The 16,331-nt window shown below is 41.8% G+C and overlaps 2 protein-coding genes and 1 long non-coding RNA gene across 5 annotated transcripts; 1 reads left to right on the forward strand and 2 right to left on the reverse strand.

Annotated features, from left to right (window-relative positions):
* Nucleotides 1–326: 326 nt before the first annotated feature.
* Nucleotides 327–3,153, reverse strand: borcs7 (BLOC-1 related complex subunit 7). Its single transcript, XM_022221607.2, has 5 exons — nt 2,987–3,153; nt 1,842–1,904; nt 1,555–1,598; nt 1,438–1,458; nt 327–1,325 (listed from the first exon to the last, which is right to left on the reverse strand). Exons 1-5 carry the CDS (start codon nt 3,116–3,118, stop codon nt 1,274–1,276), a joined length of 312 nt encoding a protein of 103 aa, XP_022077299.1. The 5' UTR covers nt 3,119–3,153; the 3' UTR covers nt 327–1,273.
* Nucleotides 1,965–16,047, forward strand: LOC110971264 (steroid 17-alpha-hydroxylase/17,20 lyase). Of its 3 annotated transcripts, none has more exons than XM_022221606.2 (9): nt 1,965–2,692; nt 5,783–6,034; nt 6,135–6,273; nt 7,305–7,540; nt 10,077–10,163; nt 10,943–11,161; nt 12,497–12,666; nt 12,947–13,050; nt 13,839–16,047. In XM_022221606.2, exons 1-9 carry the CDS (start codon nt 2,624–2,626, stop codon nt 14,117–14,119), a joined length of 1,557 nt encoding a protein of 518 aa, XP_022077298.2. In that variant the 5' UTR covers nt 1,965–2,623; the 3' UTR covers nt 14,120–16,047. The 3 variants fall into 3 exon arrangements, with proteins under 3 accessions (XP_022077298.2, XP_051815693.1, XP_051815694.1); XM_051959733.1 differs by having other exon boundaries at nt 1,969–2,359; XM_051959734.1 differs by lacking the exons at nt 1,965–2,692; nt 10,077–10,163 and having other exon boundaries at nt 3,151–6,034.
* LOC127537469 (uncharacterized) lies at nt 6,589–9,160 on the reverse strand. The gene is made up of 2 exons (XR_007947129.1): nt 7,930–9,160; nt 6,589–7,530 (listed from the first exon to the last, which is right to left on the reverse strand). It is a non-coding gene; the product is annotated as an uncharacterized LOC127537469 (long non-coding RNA).
* Nucleotides 16,048–16,331: the final 284 nt, after the last annotated feature.

A 16,331-nucleotide genomic window follows, 5' to 3' on the forward strand; every position in this document is an offset into this window, starting at 1 on the left:
GTTTTTCTAGCAGAAGTTTATACAGGTTTCTGAAGTTGGTATGTGTCTCCTTGTCTTTCTCCCTTCATTTTTTCATATATATTGTTCGAAAGTTTGGGGTCACCCAGAAGATTTCATGTTCTCCAAGAAAACTCAGGCTTTTATTCATGTGCTAACATAACTGCACAAGAGTTTTCTAATCATCAGTTAGCCTTTCAACACCATTAGCTAACACAATGTAGCATTAGAACACAGGAGTGATGGTTGCTGGAAATGTTCCTCTGTACCTCTATGGAGATATTCCATTCGAAATCAGCCGTTTCCAGCTGGAATAGCCATATACCACATACATTTTTTGATTGATTTAATGTTATTTTCATTGAAAAAAATGCTTTTCTTTAAAAAAAACAAAAACATTTCTTAGTGACCTCAAACAATAATCATCAGTAAATTAATACATTTAAAAAAAAAATCGGAGCTCTTGCAGCACAATGTCTCTCGCATAATCTAATTTTTAGTTGACACACTGCTTGCATATCTGTTCAAATCAAAGTGGTCACAAAAGAAAGTACACTTGAGTCTTAGCACTGAGCTGGAGCCACACCTGCACAGGTTCACCAGACGGGTGGAATAATCGGCTGCCATTCTTTCCCATACTTGAACTGCAAGTTCTGTGCACTGTCTCCCTGACTTAACATCATAGTTAATAATCATACATTCTAATTAAACATGGTGACATTTTTTTTCCATTACTGTTCTCTCATAAGACAAGTACACACCCAATGAAATCCCAAACCACACTTGGACTTTAAAATACACAAATTCAGCTTCAGTATACAAAGAGACTTTTGTTTAGCTAGGAATTAGTCTCAACTTCCCCAGTCACTGCAGAATGTCACACAGCGCACTTTAGCTGTTATGTTTAGCAAAAATGCTCTAACAGGTGCATATTATTTCATACCATCTCACCTCGTGTGCTGTTATGTGGTGTTTGAATTGATTCAGATGACACAGACAATGTGATTTTTTTAAATAATTTAACATGATAAAAGTAACACAACTCAAAAGGCATCATATGATCCATGCTTTGCAGAAACATTATTCAGCACAGGCATGGTTGTGTTTGACACAGAGCAGCACTTCTCTGCATTGAGAAATGATGGAATCGCAACTGAATCAGCCAGCCGTGTATCTGGAATGTGAAAACACTTAGGACTGCTTCAGATCGTGCAGCGTTAAACACAGGAGCCTTCTTCAGTGCGTCATTGTCAGCTTAGAGTCCTTTCCTGCTCCGTCACTTCAGCAGGTGTCGGAGCTGGTCCTGTAGGTTTTTAGAGTGCTCCACACTAGAGGAAGGAGACGCGAGTGCATACCATCAGTTTGTGTTATGGCTCACAACGGAGACAGCGATGTCAGCTTTGTCCACTAAAGCATAAACAGTGTCGTGTTTAGACTTACTTCTTCTGGATGGCCTCTTGCCTTAGTGACAGACAGAGAGAGACTTTTTTAATACTCACACTTTAAACAGAAGTGAATGAGTTTCACATATGTGCAGAACAGCTCATTGATACTCACTGGTACTGTAAATGTGTGGTGATGATGGACATTTTTCTCAGACTCTGGAAGAGAGATGATAATGTGAAATGTTGTGGATTATTCAAACAGCAAATAACTTAGGCTTGTCGTACTGCACCGAGCTGTCCCAGGCGTTCAGAATCAGAAAATGAAGTGTAATCTTTGTGAAACTGTTCAGCTTTCTATACATCTTACAGAGGTGTTGTTTTTTTGCTCAATATTGTCTTCTTCGTTGATGAGTGTTTCATGCTTAGCTGTATCCACTGGCTGTTCTTTTAAACACTTACATCCTCAGAGTGCAGAATGGCGTCCTCCTGGATGACCATATTTCTTGCTGCTTGACCAAGAAGCTGGAAGAGACAATAGCAGCAAAATGTCTAATCATTGTTTTTATCATTATTTAATCTGCATTTGCAAAATGGCAGAAAAATAACAACATACACCGATCAGGCATAACATTATGACCACCTTCCTAATATTGTGTTGGTCTCCTTTATGCTGCTAAAAATTCCTCTGAGCCAGTGGGGCATGGATGCAGGACCTCTGGGGATGATGGCAGTGAATTCTGTGGGTTGCAGGGTGGGACCTATCCCACAGGACTTATCCTGGAACATCCCACAGACGCTTAATAAGGTTTGGATCTGGGGAGTGTGGAACCCTGGTGAACATTTTAGCTGTGTCGTGTTCCCTGCGCCACTCCTGAGGAGTTTTTGCGGTGTGTTGGGGTGCATTGTCCTGCTTAGGGTGGCATTCAAGGACTGCTGTGGCCATGAGGGGTGTGGAGTTGTTGACCTACAATGTCTAGGTGGGTGGTACATGTCAAACATCCACATGAATGTCAAGACTGAAGGTTTCCCAGCAGAACATTGCATTGTAACAAGATGTTATTCGCTTCACCTGTCAGTGGTCATAATGTCGTGGCTGATGGGTGTATGTACATAAATGTAACCATCATTTGACACCTTCAGATTATTTGTTCGGTGAGACAAATATAATGCCACACAAAAAAGAAGTAGCAATCTGACAAGCTGGGTCAGTTTTATATCGTTTGGCTAAAAAAAAGTCGATTATGAGAACAACTGCAGTTGGATTTCTGTTGATTAATCAATCAGTGTTCTTTCAGTTAAGCTCCTGTCAGGTAAGGAAGACGTGATTTCATCCGTTTGCTGTTTATTATCAGGCCAACGCCACTGTTCTGTAACGTTTTTACGACTTAACTGAGCGTTTAAAGCCTTCGAGAGAAAGTATAAAAATAGAGAGTTTATTTTTGAATCCTGCTCGTAGAGAAATAAAGGCTAAAGCGTCATATGCAAAGATAAATCCGTCCTGATTGCGTCAGTGACAATGCTTTTAGTTTGTAAACAAGCGTCTGTTGTGTTCGCGGTGAAGTTTAGCATCGACTGTATCTGATAAAGTCCTTGTTTCACTCTACCTCCTGACTCCGAGATCCCTTCAGCACTTGGCGGGTCAAGGCAATCACATCCCCGCTGCAGGAGCCTACTTTATCGGACAGTAACCCTTTAACAGACTGACCGAACCGAGGCTGAGAATCCACGGACGCCATTTTCTTTTTCAGGCGACGGGTAGCCGGGCAGGGTCAAAATACACAGCAACGCGTCCACCACTCTCACTAGTCACAATCTTGTGAAACAAAAACGGTTTTTACTGACTTTCTTTTGTACTCCATTACTACAGGCATTCAAGTTATGACCAGGCCCGTTTACACTGTTAGAATTTAAGGGTGCCCATAGTCCATAAATCAATGAAAGTTATCATCTTTATTCACATCATCTGCTGATGGCGGTGTCATTGTCTGCTTCAGAGTTTGCATACAGGCTTTAATAACATAGTTGGATGAAAAAGTCTTTGGACCATAATGTAGGCTAATGGAAAATATCCACTGTAGTGTGCAGTAAAAAAAAAAATTGTGCTGAAGAAATATGACTGTACAGTGGTGGGAAAACGTTTTTGGGCACCCTTAAAATTATAATCTCAAATATTATCAGCAATTATTTGTGGGGAATTTTTTTGTGTGTGTTTCAAAAGATGTGACTGCATGAGACAGACACAAACAAGTACAAATGATTTCTTTATTTTTTTTGGTTTATTGTTCACAAGAAAAACTAGCAAAACTAAATTCTTGACAGTTTCGGTATATCAGTTCTCAGCATTGTCGGTATCAAAGTCAACAAATAACAGATAAGGTGTTCAAAACTGAACAAAAAATAAATGTTAATAAATAAACCATCACATCATCAAATTAATAGTTAGTAGTCTTGCCATTAGCATATAGTAGAGCTGTAATCCTGGCTGGCATGTTCCCCGCGAGTCTTTCTCACTCTTGAGGGGTAATCTTGTCCCATTCTTCTGGAATGACTGCTTTTAATTCTCCCAAATTTTTTGGTTTATGCTTTGAACCAGACCTTTTTATAATCCACCACATATTTTCAATGGGGCTCATGTCTGGGGACTGAGCTAGTCACTCTAAGGCCTGGATACTGTGCTCCTGCAGCCAAGTTCTGCTGGCCCTGAATGTGTTCAAGGGGCATTATCTGGTTGAAACATCAAATTTTGACCCTGATTGAACAGAGCACGTGCAGAAGGGAGCATGTGGGTTTGAAGAATAGCAAAATACTTGGCAGAGTTCAATGTGTCATCCCAGACAGTGAGATGACCAACACCGGCAGCACTCATGCATTCCCAAGCCATGATACTGCTTCCCCATGCTTGACAGTAGGTAATGTACATGCTGGAGATAATGCTTCACCTGGCCTTCTGCCTACCCTCACATTAGCAGGAAGATAAAACTGGAAACTGAACTCATCTGACCACAGAATCTTCTTCCAGTTCCTGTCTGTCCAGTTCTTGTGTGCTTGGGCCCAATGATGCTGGGCTAACCTCTGTCTCTCATTGATCAGGGGCTTCTTGACAGCCTTGTAGGACCTTAAACCATGATCTAAAAGTGTAGGTGGAACACTGGACACCAGTTTGGTTTGGCCACTGCTGTTGAAGCTCCTGTGATGTGTTTCAGTGGTTTTACCTGCACATGTGGATCAGGATGCGGTAATTTCTTGCTCAAGAAACCCTTGGGCGTTCAGATCTTGGTATGTCTTCCAAACTATTCATCTGTATTTTCTGCAGAGTGTATCCAACTGCTGAAGGACTGCATCTGCACTTCCTGTCTATCTAGTGGGAGCTGTAACCTGCCTGGCTGAGAATCTGTATCTTCAGGCATGTTTCCTTCGTTAGGTTTCTTGTTTTATCCGTTTCCGACTCTGAAGAACTTTCAAATGTGCTGACTTTATATAAACATGAAGCACAGCAACAAAAATTGTCTTTTAATAAAAAGCACAACCTTCATTAGTGGATCACTGGAACCCAGTACTCAGAAATTTCTGATGTATTTTTATGGAAATGATCAATTTGAAGTTTTTAATGGCATTTTTGAATTTGTTTAATATTTTGGTGGTGACTGTACTAAAAGAAATTGCACCTAAGAGTGATTCTTAATGCAATACTTCAGAAATGCATGGAGTGTCAGAAAACTTTCTTCCACCACTGTGGAGTAAAAATATTTCACCAGTGCTATATTCAGACCCTTTACTTAAGTAAACTCATTCAGTACCACAATGTATCAAATACTCCACTGCAAATAAAAGTCCTACATTCATTATTTATCTTGATGCTGCAATTCAATTAAAGGCACAGATGTACTGTTAAAAAATGCAACAAACATTCAAGAATGCAGAACTCTATGTAAAATTGCTCCTTTCATCATGTTGCATTACTGTGTACCATATTTTCCTGTTGTATTGTGGTCTTTGTATACTGGTATTCAGTTAAACCTTTACCTGCAATCTTTTACTAACTGATCACATATGTTGTGTACACAGAAAAAATATATTAAAACAACAAGTAAAGTACAAGTAAAACAACATCCTTTATGATGTTTTGTTATGATTTTCTGCAAGGATTCAGTGAGTCAAGTGGAATCTTATCTTATTGGAACTGGCGCAGCCTTAAGTATTCAAAGTCAAGGATTTGGCATTGAAGTTGTTGTATAAAAAGCCGTGCAGCAGCTCAGGGCCTTCCTGCACAGCTCCTCTCTGGGCTGCTTGGAACTGCACTGAGCCATATCCCTAAATCGGGGCCCTCTGATAGGAATATGGCTTTGTTTCTGTGTCTCTGTGTGTTTATGGCTATGGGGCTGACGTTGTTCGCTCGGCAGCTGAAGCTCAGGATGTCCACACATGGCCCCCGGGAGCCACCCTGCCTCCCAGCGCTACCCCTGATTGGCAGTCTGCTGAGTTTGCAAAGCCCACACCCTCCTCATGTGCTTTTCAAAGAGCTACAGCTGAAATACGGACAGACATACTCTCTAAAGTTGGGCTGCCACAATGTCGTCATCGTCAACCAGCACGTGCACGCCAAAGAAGTCTTGCTGAAAAAGGGAAAGACATTCGCAGGAAGACCCAGAACTGTGTGTATACCCCTTCTTTAATGTCTTTTGTTTTTTTTTCCAAGCAGCAATAGTCATTTCTGTTACCTTGTCTTCCATCTCTGTGCTGTGTGTGATGAAGGTAACCACAGATATTCTAACCAGAGCTGGCAAAGACATCGCATTCGGGGACTACAGTGCTACTTGGAGGTTCCACAGGAAAATAGTCCATGGAGCTCTGTGCATGTTTGGAGAAGGTTCAGCCTCCATCGAGAAGATCGGTGAGTACAGTTCTCTCTGCACTCATTATGATTCCTCATTTAACGAAAGGGATTACCCAAAGGTATTCAGTGTAATGTCACAGAAATCTAAGGAAGTTACATCTGGGAAGTCAGAACCATTTTTCCTTGTCATTTCACTGAAGGATGTTTCTCTCGAATGTTGGACGGTGACATGAGAAGACAAATAGTGTGGGACAATGTGAATACTTTTATGTCCTTTTGTTTTAAACATCCTTGCTCACACATGGTGGTTCTATCTAAATTTGCATTAAGAAGAGTGTTTTGTTTGACTTACAGCTTACAAAAGAAGCCATGCAATATTAGATATCTTTATTACTTAAAGTGATGCCAAAGAAAAGACCAACATTAACAGGATGTTAGTGTCCATCACTGTATTCTGACTTCCATCCTCTGCCTCAGCTCCAAACCCACAGATTCCTTTGGAAGATGAAAACCTTTCAGAATAATTTATAGTAATGTTCTGTGTCCAGCTCAGTAGCTGTTCAGTGACTAGACTGTCAGACAGGAGGAAATAGCATTTATCTTGGACTATTCTGAGCAATGCGTTAGCTGGTAATTGGGGCTATAATAAGTCTATTTATGTGTATGTATACATACACACACACACACATACATATATATGTATACATACATATGTGTGTGTGTGTTTGTGCCACTTAATGCAACATTGAGGCTTGCTAATATAAGATAACATATTGTACAGGGTGTCCCTAAAGTCTGGACGCATAGGAAATATTAACTTTTTTTTCCTGCACAAATTAAATATGGCTTTGTCGAAAGATTAAATTCATCTGCTATCTTTCCATACATCCATCCTTCACATCCCCTGTAAAGTGCAAGTTCAACTCTTTCTACTTTGGACAAAATCATATTAAATCTGTACTTTCTTGTGTCCAGACCTTTTGGACACCCGTCTTTAAAACATACATAATATATTGTACAAATAAGTGAAGTAAATACTATGAACATGTCGGTAAGTGAAGATGCTCTGTTGCCCGTGTCCTGCTCAGTCTGTGCAGAGGCCCAGTCTCTGTGCTCCGTCCTGTCCGAGGCAGCAGCTGTGGGACTGGCCCTGGATCTGTCCCCTGAGCTAACTCGGGCCGTCACCAACGTCATCTGTTCGCTCTGCTTCAACTCCTCCTACTGCCGCGGCGACCCAGAGTTTGAGGCCATGCTGCGCTACAGCCAAGGCATCGTGGACACTGTGGCCAAAGACAGCCTCGTGGACATCTTCCCCTGGTTACAGGTAGACAACACAAGACCACAGGAAGCAGCTCAGTGAATGTAGGAAATTAAGCAATCAACAGGTAGACACAGGGACATGCAGAAAACAACTAAAGGTGCATCATGAGTATTTTTAAACCCCACTGTTTGTTTTTTTTTAGTGTGACTACTTGCCACTGCTTCAATGCTATAAGATCATACTTGTGCTGTGTCACTGCTGAAACTACGCTGGAAGATTCAAATTAATTTAGTTTTCATTTTTTTGATGTATAGAATGATCTCAATGCTTCTAATGTCAGGAATGGTGGTGATTGAACCCAGGCGCAGATACCAACAGGTGTAGTGGTGAAAATGGGGTTTATTGAACGAAATACAACCTCAAAAAGGCAGCGAAACACTAGGGACACGTACTCACAAAACAGAGCAATCCTTCTCAGGGAGGAACCAGCTTAGACAAGTCCAAAAGTGTCAAAGTCCAAAAAAGGGGTGAGTCCATAAAAGAAAAACCAAGGTAGTCCAAAAGGCAGTAGGGTCCAAAAGGGGAAGATCTTCTAAAATCCAGAGTAGGGGGAAAACCAGAAGGCGAAAGGGGTAACCGTGTATGCGACGGTCTGTACTGTGATGCTCCCACACACAAAGAGGGGAGCAGAGGATATTTAAACAGAAAGGGAAGGCAGGTGAACAGTGTTTGCTGATTGCTCCACAGCTGAGTCTCATCAAACAATTAGCTGTCCTGCAGCAGGCGATCAGCTGGGAGCGAGAGAGGGAGACAGGGGGAAAAAAAACAGGCAGGAGCTGCATCAGCATCCAGAGGATTCCACTGGAGGAAGGCCGGCGGCGGCGTAGACACTCGGAGGGCCGTCTGGAGGGGCACCGGCGGAGACAGGCTGAAGGCCCGGCTGCACCGGCGGAGACAGGCTGAAGGCCCGGCTGAGACAGGCTGAAGGCCCGGCTGGAGAGGCGGCCGAAGAGACACTCTGAGGACCGGCTGCGGAGTAGACAGTCTGTAGGCCGTCTAGACAGGCGGCGTCGTCCTCAACCCGCGCTGGAGCTGCGGCGGCGTCAGAGGTAGTGTCGACCCACTCGGAGTCGTCGTCCTCGACCCGCTCAGGAGCTGCTGCTGCGGAGTCGAAGGCGGGGTCGACAGCATCGACCTGCTCAGAGGCGAAGGCTGTGGTGGCGGCGTCGACCCGCTCCAAGATGTCAGAGGCGGCGTCATCGTCCCGCTCCAAGACGGCGTCATCGTCCCACTCAGATGTCTGAGGAAAAGACGCTTGGAGGTGGAACCACCGCAACGGACGGTGGCGAGGTCTGGGCGCTGGGACGCGACCTCCAGACTCCTCGCTTTCCTTTAGGCGGATTCCCGGATGACCTCGGTGGGGTGTAGGCTGAAGCTGGGGGTGAGGAAACGTGAGGAGTGACAGACTGTAAACTAAAAAAATCCAGTCCGGACTGTATTAGGAGGGTGAGTGGATTTCGAAAATGGACTGACAGTTGGTGAGAGGAGTGAGTTGGGTGCAGGAGTAGGTGGTTTCCAGTAACGTAAAGGCGTGTTCATGAACTCTAGGATGTGGTCAGGCAGATGTTCTCTTAACCAAGGTATTTGGGAGGCTACACCACGGCCCGAGAAGCAAGCTCCTCGAGGTGAGCCTGGTCCCAAGCCTTAGTCCACTCGCACCACAGGTTGAACAAAGAAACATAATAGTCTGAGTATCTTTTTGTGGTAAAAAAGATTGCAACGGATTCAGGGGTGGGGGCTGTGACCACCTGTTGGCCTGCTGGGTTCATTCTTGGTGGGAGCGTACTGTCAGGAATGGTGGTGATTGAACCCAGGCGCAGATACCAACAGGCAGGCAACAGGTGTAGTGGTGAAAATAGGGTTTATTGAACGAAATACAACCTCAAAAAGGCAGCGAAACAACACTAGGGACACGTACTCACAAAACAGAGCAATCCTTCTCAGGGAGGAACCAGCTTAGGCAAGTCCAAAAGTGTCAAAGTCCAAAAAAGGGGTGAGTCCATAAAAGAAAAACCAAGGTGGTCCAAAAGGGGAAAATCTTCTAAAATCCAGAGTAGGGGGGAAAACCAGAAGGCGAAAGGGGTAACCGTGTATGCGACGGTCTGTACTGTGACGCTCCCACACACAAAGAGGGGAGCAGAGGATATTTAAACAGAAAGGGAAGGCAGGTGAACAGTGTTTGCTGAATGCTCCACAGCTGAGTCTCATCAAACAATTAGCTGTCCTGCAGCAGGCGATCAGCTGGGAGCGAGAGAGGGAGACAGGAAAAAAATCAGGCAGGAGCTGCATCAGCATCCAGCCAGAGGCAGGAAACAAAAACCAGTCAGGAGCCGGACGGCTTCCTGACATCTAATGCCAAAGCACAAAGTAATATTTAAACCTAACATGACTACCAACTCAACTCTACATTCAGATTTGAGGGGAGAATTACAACATGCTGTTTACAGAGCTTCTATTACTGATGTTGATCTTAAGATGTCTATTTGTGTCATGTTTAATTCTGTATAACAAATCAGTAACATGTGTCTCTTTGTCACAGATTTTTCCCAATGCAGACCTGCGTCTTCTAAAACAGTGCGTTTCAATCAGAGACAAACTGCTACAGAAAAAATATGATGAACACAAGGTAGAGTCTATAATAAGCCCTAGACTGTCACTAATGTAAGGAAGATGGTTAAGAGCTAAGTGTCGTGTACAGATCATAATAAACAGGGAAACAGCAGGCAGTGAACACTTTCAGTTCATTTAAATGTATTCGTAGAAATACAAATTTGTTAAATAGCCTGAAGTTTTTGTCTGTGCACATTTTATTTGAACACGTAGAAAGGCAGTTTAGATTTACAGACAAAGACTCATTTTAATAATAAAGTAACAATTATTTTGGTTGAAATGGAATTTAAATATGTTTTCTAAAGATTTTTTTCCGGCTTCTAATGACACATACCCAGCTGCTCAATGACTTGGTTCCTTTCTTAAATTCTCAAATAAACACTAACCCTTTTGTGTCAGAACATTATTGTTCGTTAGAAGTTCTGAAACCTGCAAAACAAAGTAGTAACATCGCATGAATCAGCAACAGTTTAAAACAGTCAGAGAAAAGGGGACCGAGTGTGCAGTTCTACTCAGGAATCAAAAAGAATCACATCCCTCATTTTTCCTACAAATAACAAACACCAGGATAGTATTTGCTATCATGATGAGGAACCCATTCAACCGTCCCTTCTCAGAATAATAATTCCTCTGCTTCCTAGGGGCATGGCTGAGATGGTCATTATTAACAAAGACATACTACACTACAGCCATAATTTATATATTTTTGCCTATTTGTTTGCCAAATCCAAACCATATCGATACAGTAACATGTACACTGTGATTCCTGGACATTGACGTGGTGTTTCCTCTCAGGCAGACTACAGTGACCATGTGCAGAGAGATCTGCTGGATGCTCTCCTGAGAGCCAAACGCAGCGCTGAGAACAACAACACCGCAGAGATCAGTGCTGAGTCTGTGGGCCTCAGTGACGACCACCTCCTCATGACAGTGGGAGACATCTTTGGAGCCGGCGTGGAAACTACCACCACTGTGCTGAAATGGGCCATCACCTACCTCATCCATTACCCACAGGTGAGGCTGGAGCAGCAGCAGTATGTACAAGAGCTAGGCAGGGTTACCTTGGGTGTAGAGGAGGGTTATTTTCTCCATAATATATTGTCTATTTGGAAGAAATTTAATTTCATTCAATTTTTGTACTTTACACACGTACCAATTGTAGAGGTTTAATCTATCCATCTTTCTATCTTCTATCATCTATTTATCTATGCTTTACGTTGCAATTCCAGTGTAGTCCACTAGGTGCTGCTCTGATTCTATTAACCCTCATGTCGTCCTGCAGGTCAAAGTTGACCCGTTTTAAAGTTTGAAAATGTGGGGGCAAAAAATGTTTTCACAGTGAAACTTCTGATGTCCACATTTTCAAAACTTTTTGGGAAATTTTTGAACATTTTGGTGGAAAAAAGAAATGTTAAAAATGTTTAAAAACACTCACAAAAAATCGCTGGATTTTGGTTAATTTTTTTTGTGAATGTTCTTAAAGAAATTATAAGAAATTTTAATAATATGTATGTAATCACTTTAGATATTTTTAGGATTTTTTTAAAGAAGATTTTACAATTTTTTGAAAATATTTACAAGAATTTTCTTGCCAAATTTGTGTTTTTTTTAAATTAAAAGTTTTAAGGGAAACTTTTAAGGAACTATTGGAATTTTCTTCCTGGAGGTTTTTGCCAGTTTCCAGAAAGTTGGGGGTTTTTTTGCTGAATTTTTTGATTTTTTTTATTTTCAGGCAAGGAAACAATATTTTTTGGTGCCCATAAATGAGGACAACAGGAGGGTTAAACATAAGGGGCTAAGAAAGTTTTTGGTTTTTTTCTCCACTGTTTAGTAATTGATTTCACTTCTATTTTAATTTTAAAGTCATTGTTCCTATTAATTGATAGGAAGGCATGAACAGAAACATGTTCACCACAATGTCAGGTTGACGCTGATGCTCACACACAGTCAGACGTTGTGGCAGCTGTGCTTTATTGCTATATTTTTATGTCCCAGTGATTGATGAAAGTCATGATCTACAATAATCCAGATTTCAAAAAGTCTCTTTGGATCACAGATGTTTCTTGGACAATAGCTTTAACCACAAACAAAGTCAACAGCAGTGAGAAGTGGCAATAGTCATTTATCACATTAACAACATCTGGATTGTATTTCTGATTCATTTAATGTTATCCTAACTGAAAAAAACTGCTTTTTGCAATAATGAGGACATTTCTAAGTGACCCCAAACTTTTGAACGGTAGTGTATGTCCAAACCAAAAATAGAGAAGCCTTTTCAAAGTCCTGCAACAAATTGTGCCCCTGGTGTAGAATATATGGACCTTTCTGACTCTATTTCTGTGTATTTAGGTGCAGAGGCGTATCCAGGATGAGCTGGACAGCAAGGTGGGGGAGGACCGGTCCCCCAAGCTCAGTGACAGAGGCACCCTGCCCTACCTGGAGGCCACTATCCGGGAGGTGTTACGGATCCGTCCTGTGGCCCCCCTGTTCATCCCCCATGTGGCCCTTAATGACACCAGGTACACTCAATGCTGCCATGACACCCACTCAGAGCTGTTCACTGACATCCACCTATGACAGGATGGAAGCAATACAAAAGCTCAATATGTGATGATTACAGACAGTGTTATGCCATAGTGACAAACCGATCTGGAGAATTTTAGTGACAAACCGATCTGGAGAATTTGCTCATGGTTTGTAAGGTGTTCATCTCAGACACAGAAAATAATTTTAAATCTGTACACTTTAAATCTGAGAAACCACTGTAACGGTGAACTCCTCTTTCTGTCGGCTCTGTAGCATCGGAGATTTCACAGTTAGAAAAGGAACTCGAGTCATCATCAACCTGTGGTCTCTGCACCATGATGAGAAGGAATGGGAAAATCCTGAGCTCTTTGACCCTGGTGAGATAAAACATCTGTCTGATGAGTCATATTTTTCACTTGAAATCAGCTTTTTTTTTTTTTTACTGAGTTCAGTAATGACAGATTAATGGAATAAGACATCTCTGGCTACTGTTACAGTTAGACAAAGACATAACTATCACCCATCTGTGCCAATATACTGGGATTAGTGGTTTAATGCAGTAAAACATATGTGAACCCCGACATGTGTTAGGCTTTGGGTGACATGCAGAATATGTTGTATGTTCCCGTATCTCCCTGTTGATTGTATGTATCTCAACAATGTCACCATAGATTCTGGAAACCTATCTTCTTCCATTTACATTCACCTCTATTGTTTTGGTATTTGACCAATATCTCAAATTCAGGACAAATAAAACCATAACTTTATGAATGATAGATACCACTATGCAGAAAAATAGCTATATCTAATATACCGATCAGACATAACATTATGACCACCTGCCTAATATTGCGTTGGTCCCTGTGGGGCAGGACACAGGACCTCTGGCATCAAGGACTGCTTTTGCCAATGGGGGTTGGAGGGTTGCTTGACCTGCAATGTTTAGGTGGGTGGTACATGTCAAACATCCACATGAATGTCAGGACTCAAGGTTTCCCAGCAGAACGTTGCGTTATAACAAGATGATTGATGCTTTTCAATTTCACCTGTCAGTGGTCATAATGTTGTGGCTGATCAGTGTACGTTCTCAATACGTGAGAAGCTTACTTCAGTGATCATCTGCACTGGTGTCCATCAGGCAAACCCAGCTGTTCTTGTTCCGCAGGCAGGTTCTTGGAAAGTGGAGGCACAGGTCTGATCATCCCATCGTCCAGCTACCTTCCATTCGGCGCTGGGGTCAGAGTATGTCTAGGTGAGGCCTTGGCTAAGATGGAGCTCTTCCTCTTCCTTTCCTGGATCCTGCAGCGCTTCACTCTCTCTGTCCCACCAGGCCACGCTCTGCCCAGCCTAGAGGGCAAGTTTGGCGTGGTCCTCCAGCCAGCCAAGTACAAAGTGAACGCCACACCCAGACCAGGCTGGGAGAAGCACAAGTGTCAGGCATGTTGAGAGTTTCACCCCAAGTCTCCACAACAGTGGCTCTCAGTTGTGATCTCAGAGCATGTTTTTTTTTAATGTAACATACACTACCGTTCAAAAATTTCAGGTCACTTAGAAATATTTACGTTTTTGAAAGAAAAACAGTTATTTTTCAGAAAGATAACATTAAATGAATCAGAAATACAGCGTAGACATTATTAATGTGGTAAATGACTATTCTAGCTTGAAACGACTGATTTTTAATGGAATATCTCCATAGGGGTACAGAGGAACATTTCCAGCAACCATCACTCCTGTGTTCTAATGCTACATTGTGTTAGCTAACGGTGTTGAAAGGCTAATTGATGATTAGAAAACCTTTGTGTAGTTATGTTAGCACATGGATAAAAGTCTGAGTTTTCATGGAAAACATGAAATTCCCTGGGTGACCCCAAACTTTTGAACGATAGTGTATGTCACCAGCCAGGAGGTCAAACATGCAACAGTGCAATGGATGTATGAACATTTCTTTATTTTCTATTTTTTGCCATTATTGTTTCTTTGCAATGTATTAGAGTCTCTACTAACAGTTCCTACCATTTCTAAAATATGATCGGGTTTATTATATGCAGTAATTGTACAGGTTATCTCTGTTGCCGTGACGTACTTTACATAAGAATCTAGGGTTGGATGAGAGACTACAGTTTGACATATTGCTTCTGCAGGTAAGAGTGATTTAACAGATATTCACAATACTACTGTCCAATAATGTAGACAATCTCGGATTATATGACAAAAGAGTTTGTTGCATAATGGGTGGATCTAGAGGATCACATAACATGACATTCTCTCAGAGATTCATATTTGTAGACTTTTGATCAAACACTGAAAATGTTGGCCCCTCTGCAGAGTTACTTAAATGAAAACATGCCAGAAGTTTACATCTCTTCAACTAATCACTGCAGCTAGAGCAGAGCTACAACCAGACCCTGTTCTTTTGTGAGGCATCACAAGCCTAAAGTTGTAAATGCCTAAGTTTTGATATGTAACATTTAACACATACTTTGCACATTGTAGCTTTTCCAAATCTTTTAAAATGTAACATCTAAAAAAGTAACTGCAACTGTTGGACATGTACAAGGAAAAATATTCGACTTTTGAATGTAGTGCAGAGTTTTATAAAGCATAGTTAAATATCTTGAAAACTTCAATTAAATACATTACTTGAGCATGTACTCTGTTACACTGCCCCACTAGGTCACATGGGACACTCAGTATAAAGTTTATAGCATTAATTCCATCAGTGCAGTAGAGTCATGTCAGGCTACATACCACTCTGCTGCTCTTAATCATTGATTGTTTTTAAAATATGACTTTCATTGCATTTGTTTCGACTTTACTGTTCTCTCGTTAGTTTAGATGCTGCCTTTAAAAATGTAAGTCCTGGTTGTTGGGAGGTGGAGCATCCATGGGTCAAACTAATTTTTCCAGCACACCACATAGACACCTACAGATCTTTAACTGAGATTTGGGGAATTTGGTGGCAAAGTCAACATGATGAACTCTGTCATGTTCCTAAAACCATTCCCGAGTATGCATTGTCCCACTGAAAGAGTAAACTGCCATCAGTGGTTGCAGTGAAGGATTGAAAATGATCTGTAACAATGTGTTTTCACCTGGATCAAAGTTAAATCCACGTAAATGGCAGAAATGAAGGTTTCCCAACATTGCACAGGGCATCACACTACATCTACCAGCTGTACACATGGTGCTACAGAATATTTAAATTCATCAAACTAGGTCACCATCTACCACCATTCAGTGATCCAGTTCTGATTCTCATAGGTGCTTTCTTTTCACAGTGCAGTCAGCATGGACATTCTGTAGACAGCAAGCTGCAACACACTCTGTTCTGACTTTTTAATTATAGTTTATTAAAAATTGTTTGTTTTTACCAATTTGGGCTACAGTAATTGTTCTGTGGGATTAAAGCACATTGTCTTGTCTTTGCACACTAAACACATCAATGAGCCTTGGCTATCCATAACCCTGTCACTTGTTCCCTGGTTGTCTTTCCTTGGACCACTTTTGGAAGCTACTAGCCGCTGCACACCTGCAACACCCCACACACCCCTGCTGTTCTGGAGATGTTCTGACCCATGTAGCCATCACAATTTGATCTTTGTCAAAGTCACCCAGATCTGCTGACCTTTTCTCCTGCTTCTAACACATGAAATTCAAC

This window comes from Acanthochromis polyacanthus, chromosome 15, assembly GCF_021347895.1.
Source record: "Acanthochromis polyacanthus isolate Apoly-LR-REF ecotype Palm Island chromosome 15, KAUST_Apoly_ChrSc, whole genome shotgun sequence".
Taxonomy (NCBI): domain Eukaryota; kingdom Metazoa; phylum Chordata; class Actinopteri; family Pomacentridae; genus Acanthochromis; species Acanthochromis polyacanthus.

Excerpts from the sequence above, each read along its gene's own strand:
- LOC110971264 (XM_022221606.2), top strand. The coding sequence starts at position 2,624 with ATGAGAACAACTGCAGTTGGATTTCTGTTGATTAATCAATCAGTGTTC. Across the intron at positions 6,035-6,134 it reads TCGCAGGAAGACCCAGAACT|GTAACCACAGATATTCTAAC; the intron begins GTGTGTATACCC and ends TGTGTGATGAAG. Across the intron at positions 11,162-12,496 it reads ACCTCATCCATTACCCACAG|GTGCAGAGGCGTATCCAGGA; the intron begins GTGAGGCTGGAG and ends CTGTGTATTTAG.
- borcs7 (XM_022221607.2), bottom strand. The coding sequence starts at position 3,118 with ATGGCGTCCGTGGATTCTCAGCCTCGGTTCGGTCAGTCTGTTAAAGGG. Across the intron at positions 1,459-1,554 it reads ACCACACATTTACAGTACCA|GCAAGAGGCCATCCAGAAGA; the intron begins GTGAGTATCAAT and ends TCTGTCACTAAG. Across the intron at positions 1,326-1,437 it reads CAAGAGGCCATCCAGAAGAA|TGTGGAGCACTCTAAAAACC; the intron begins GTAAGTCTAAAC and ends TCCTTCCTCTAG.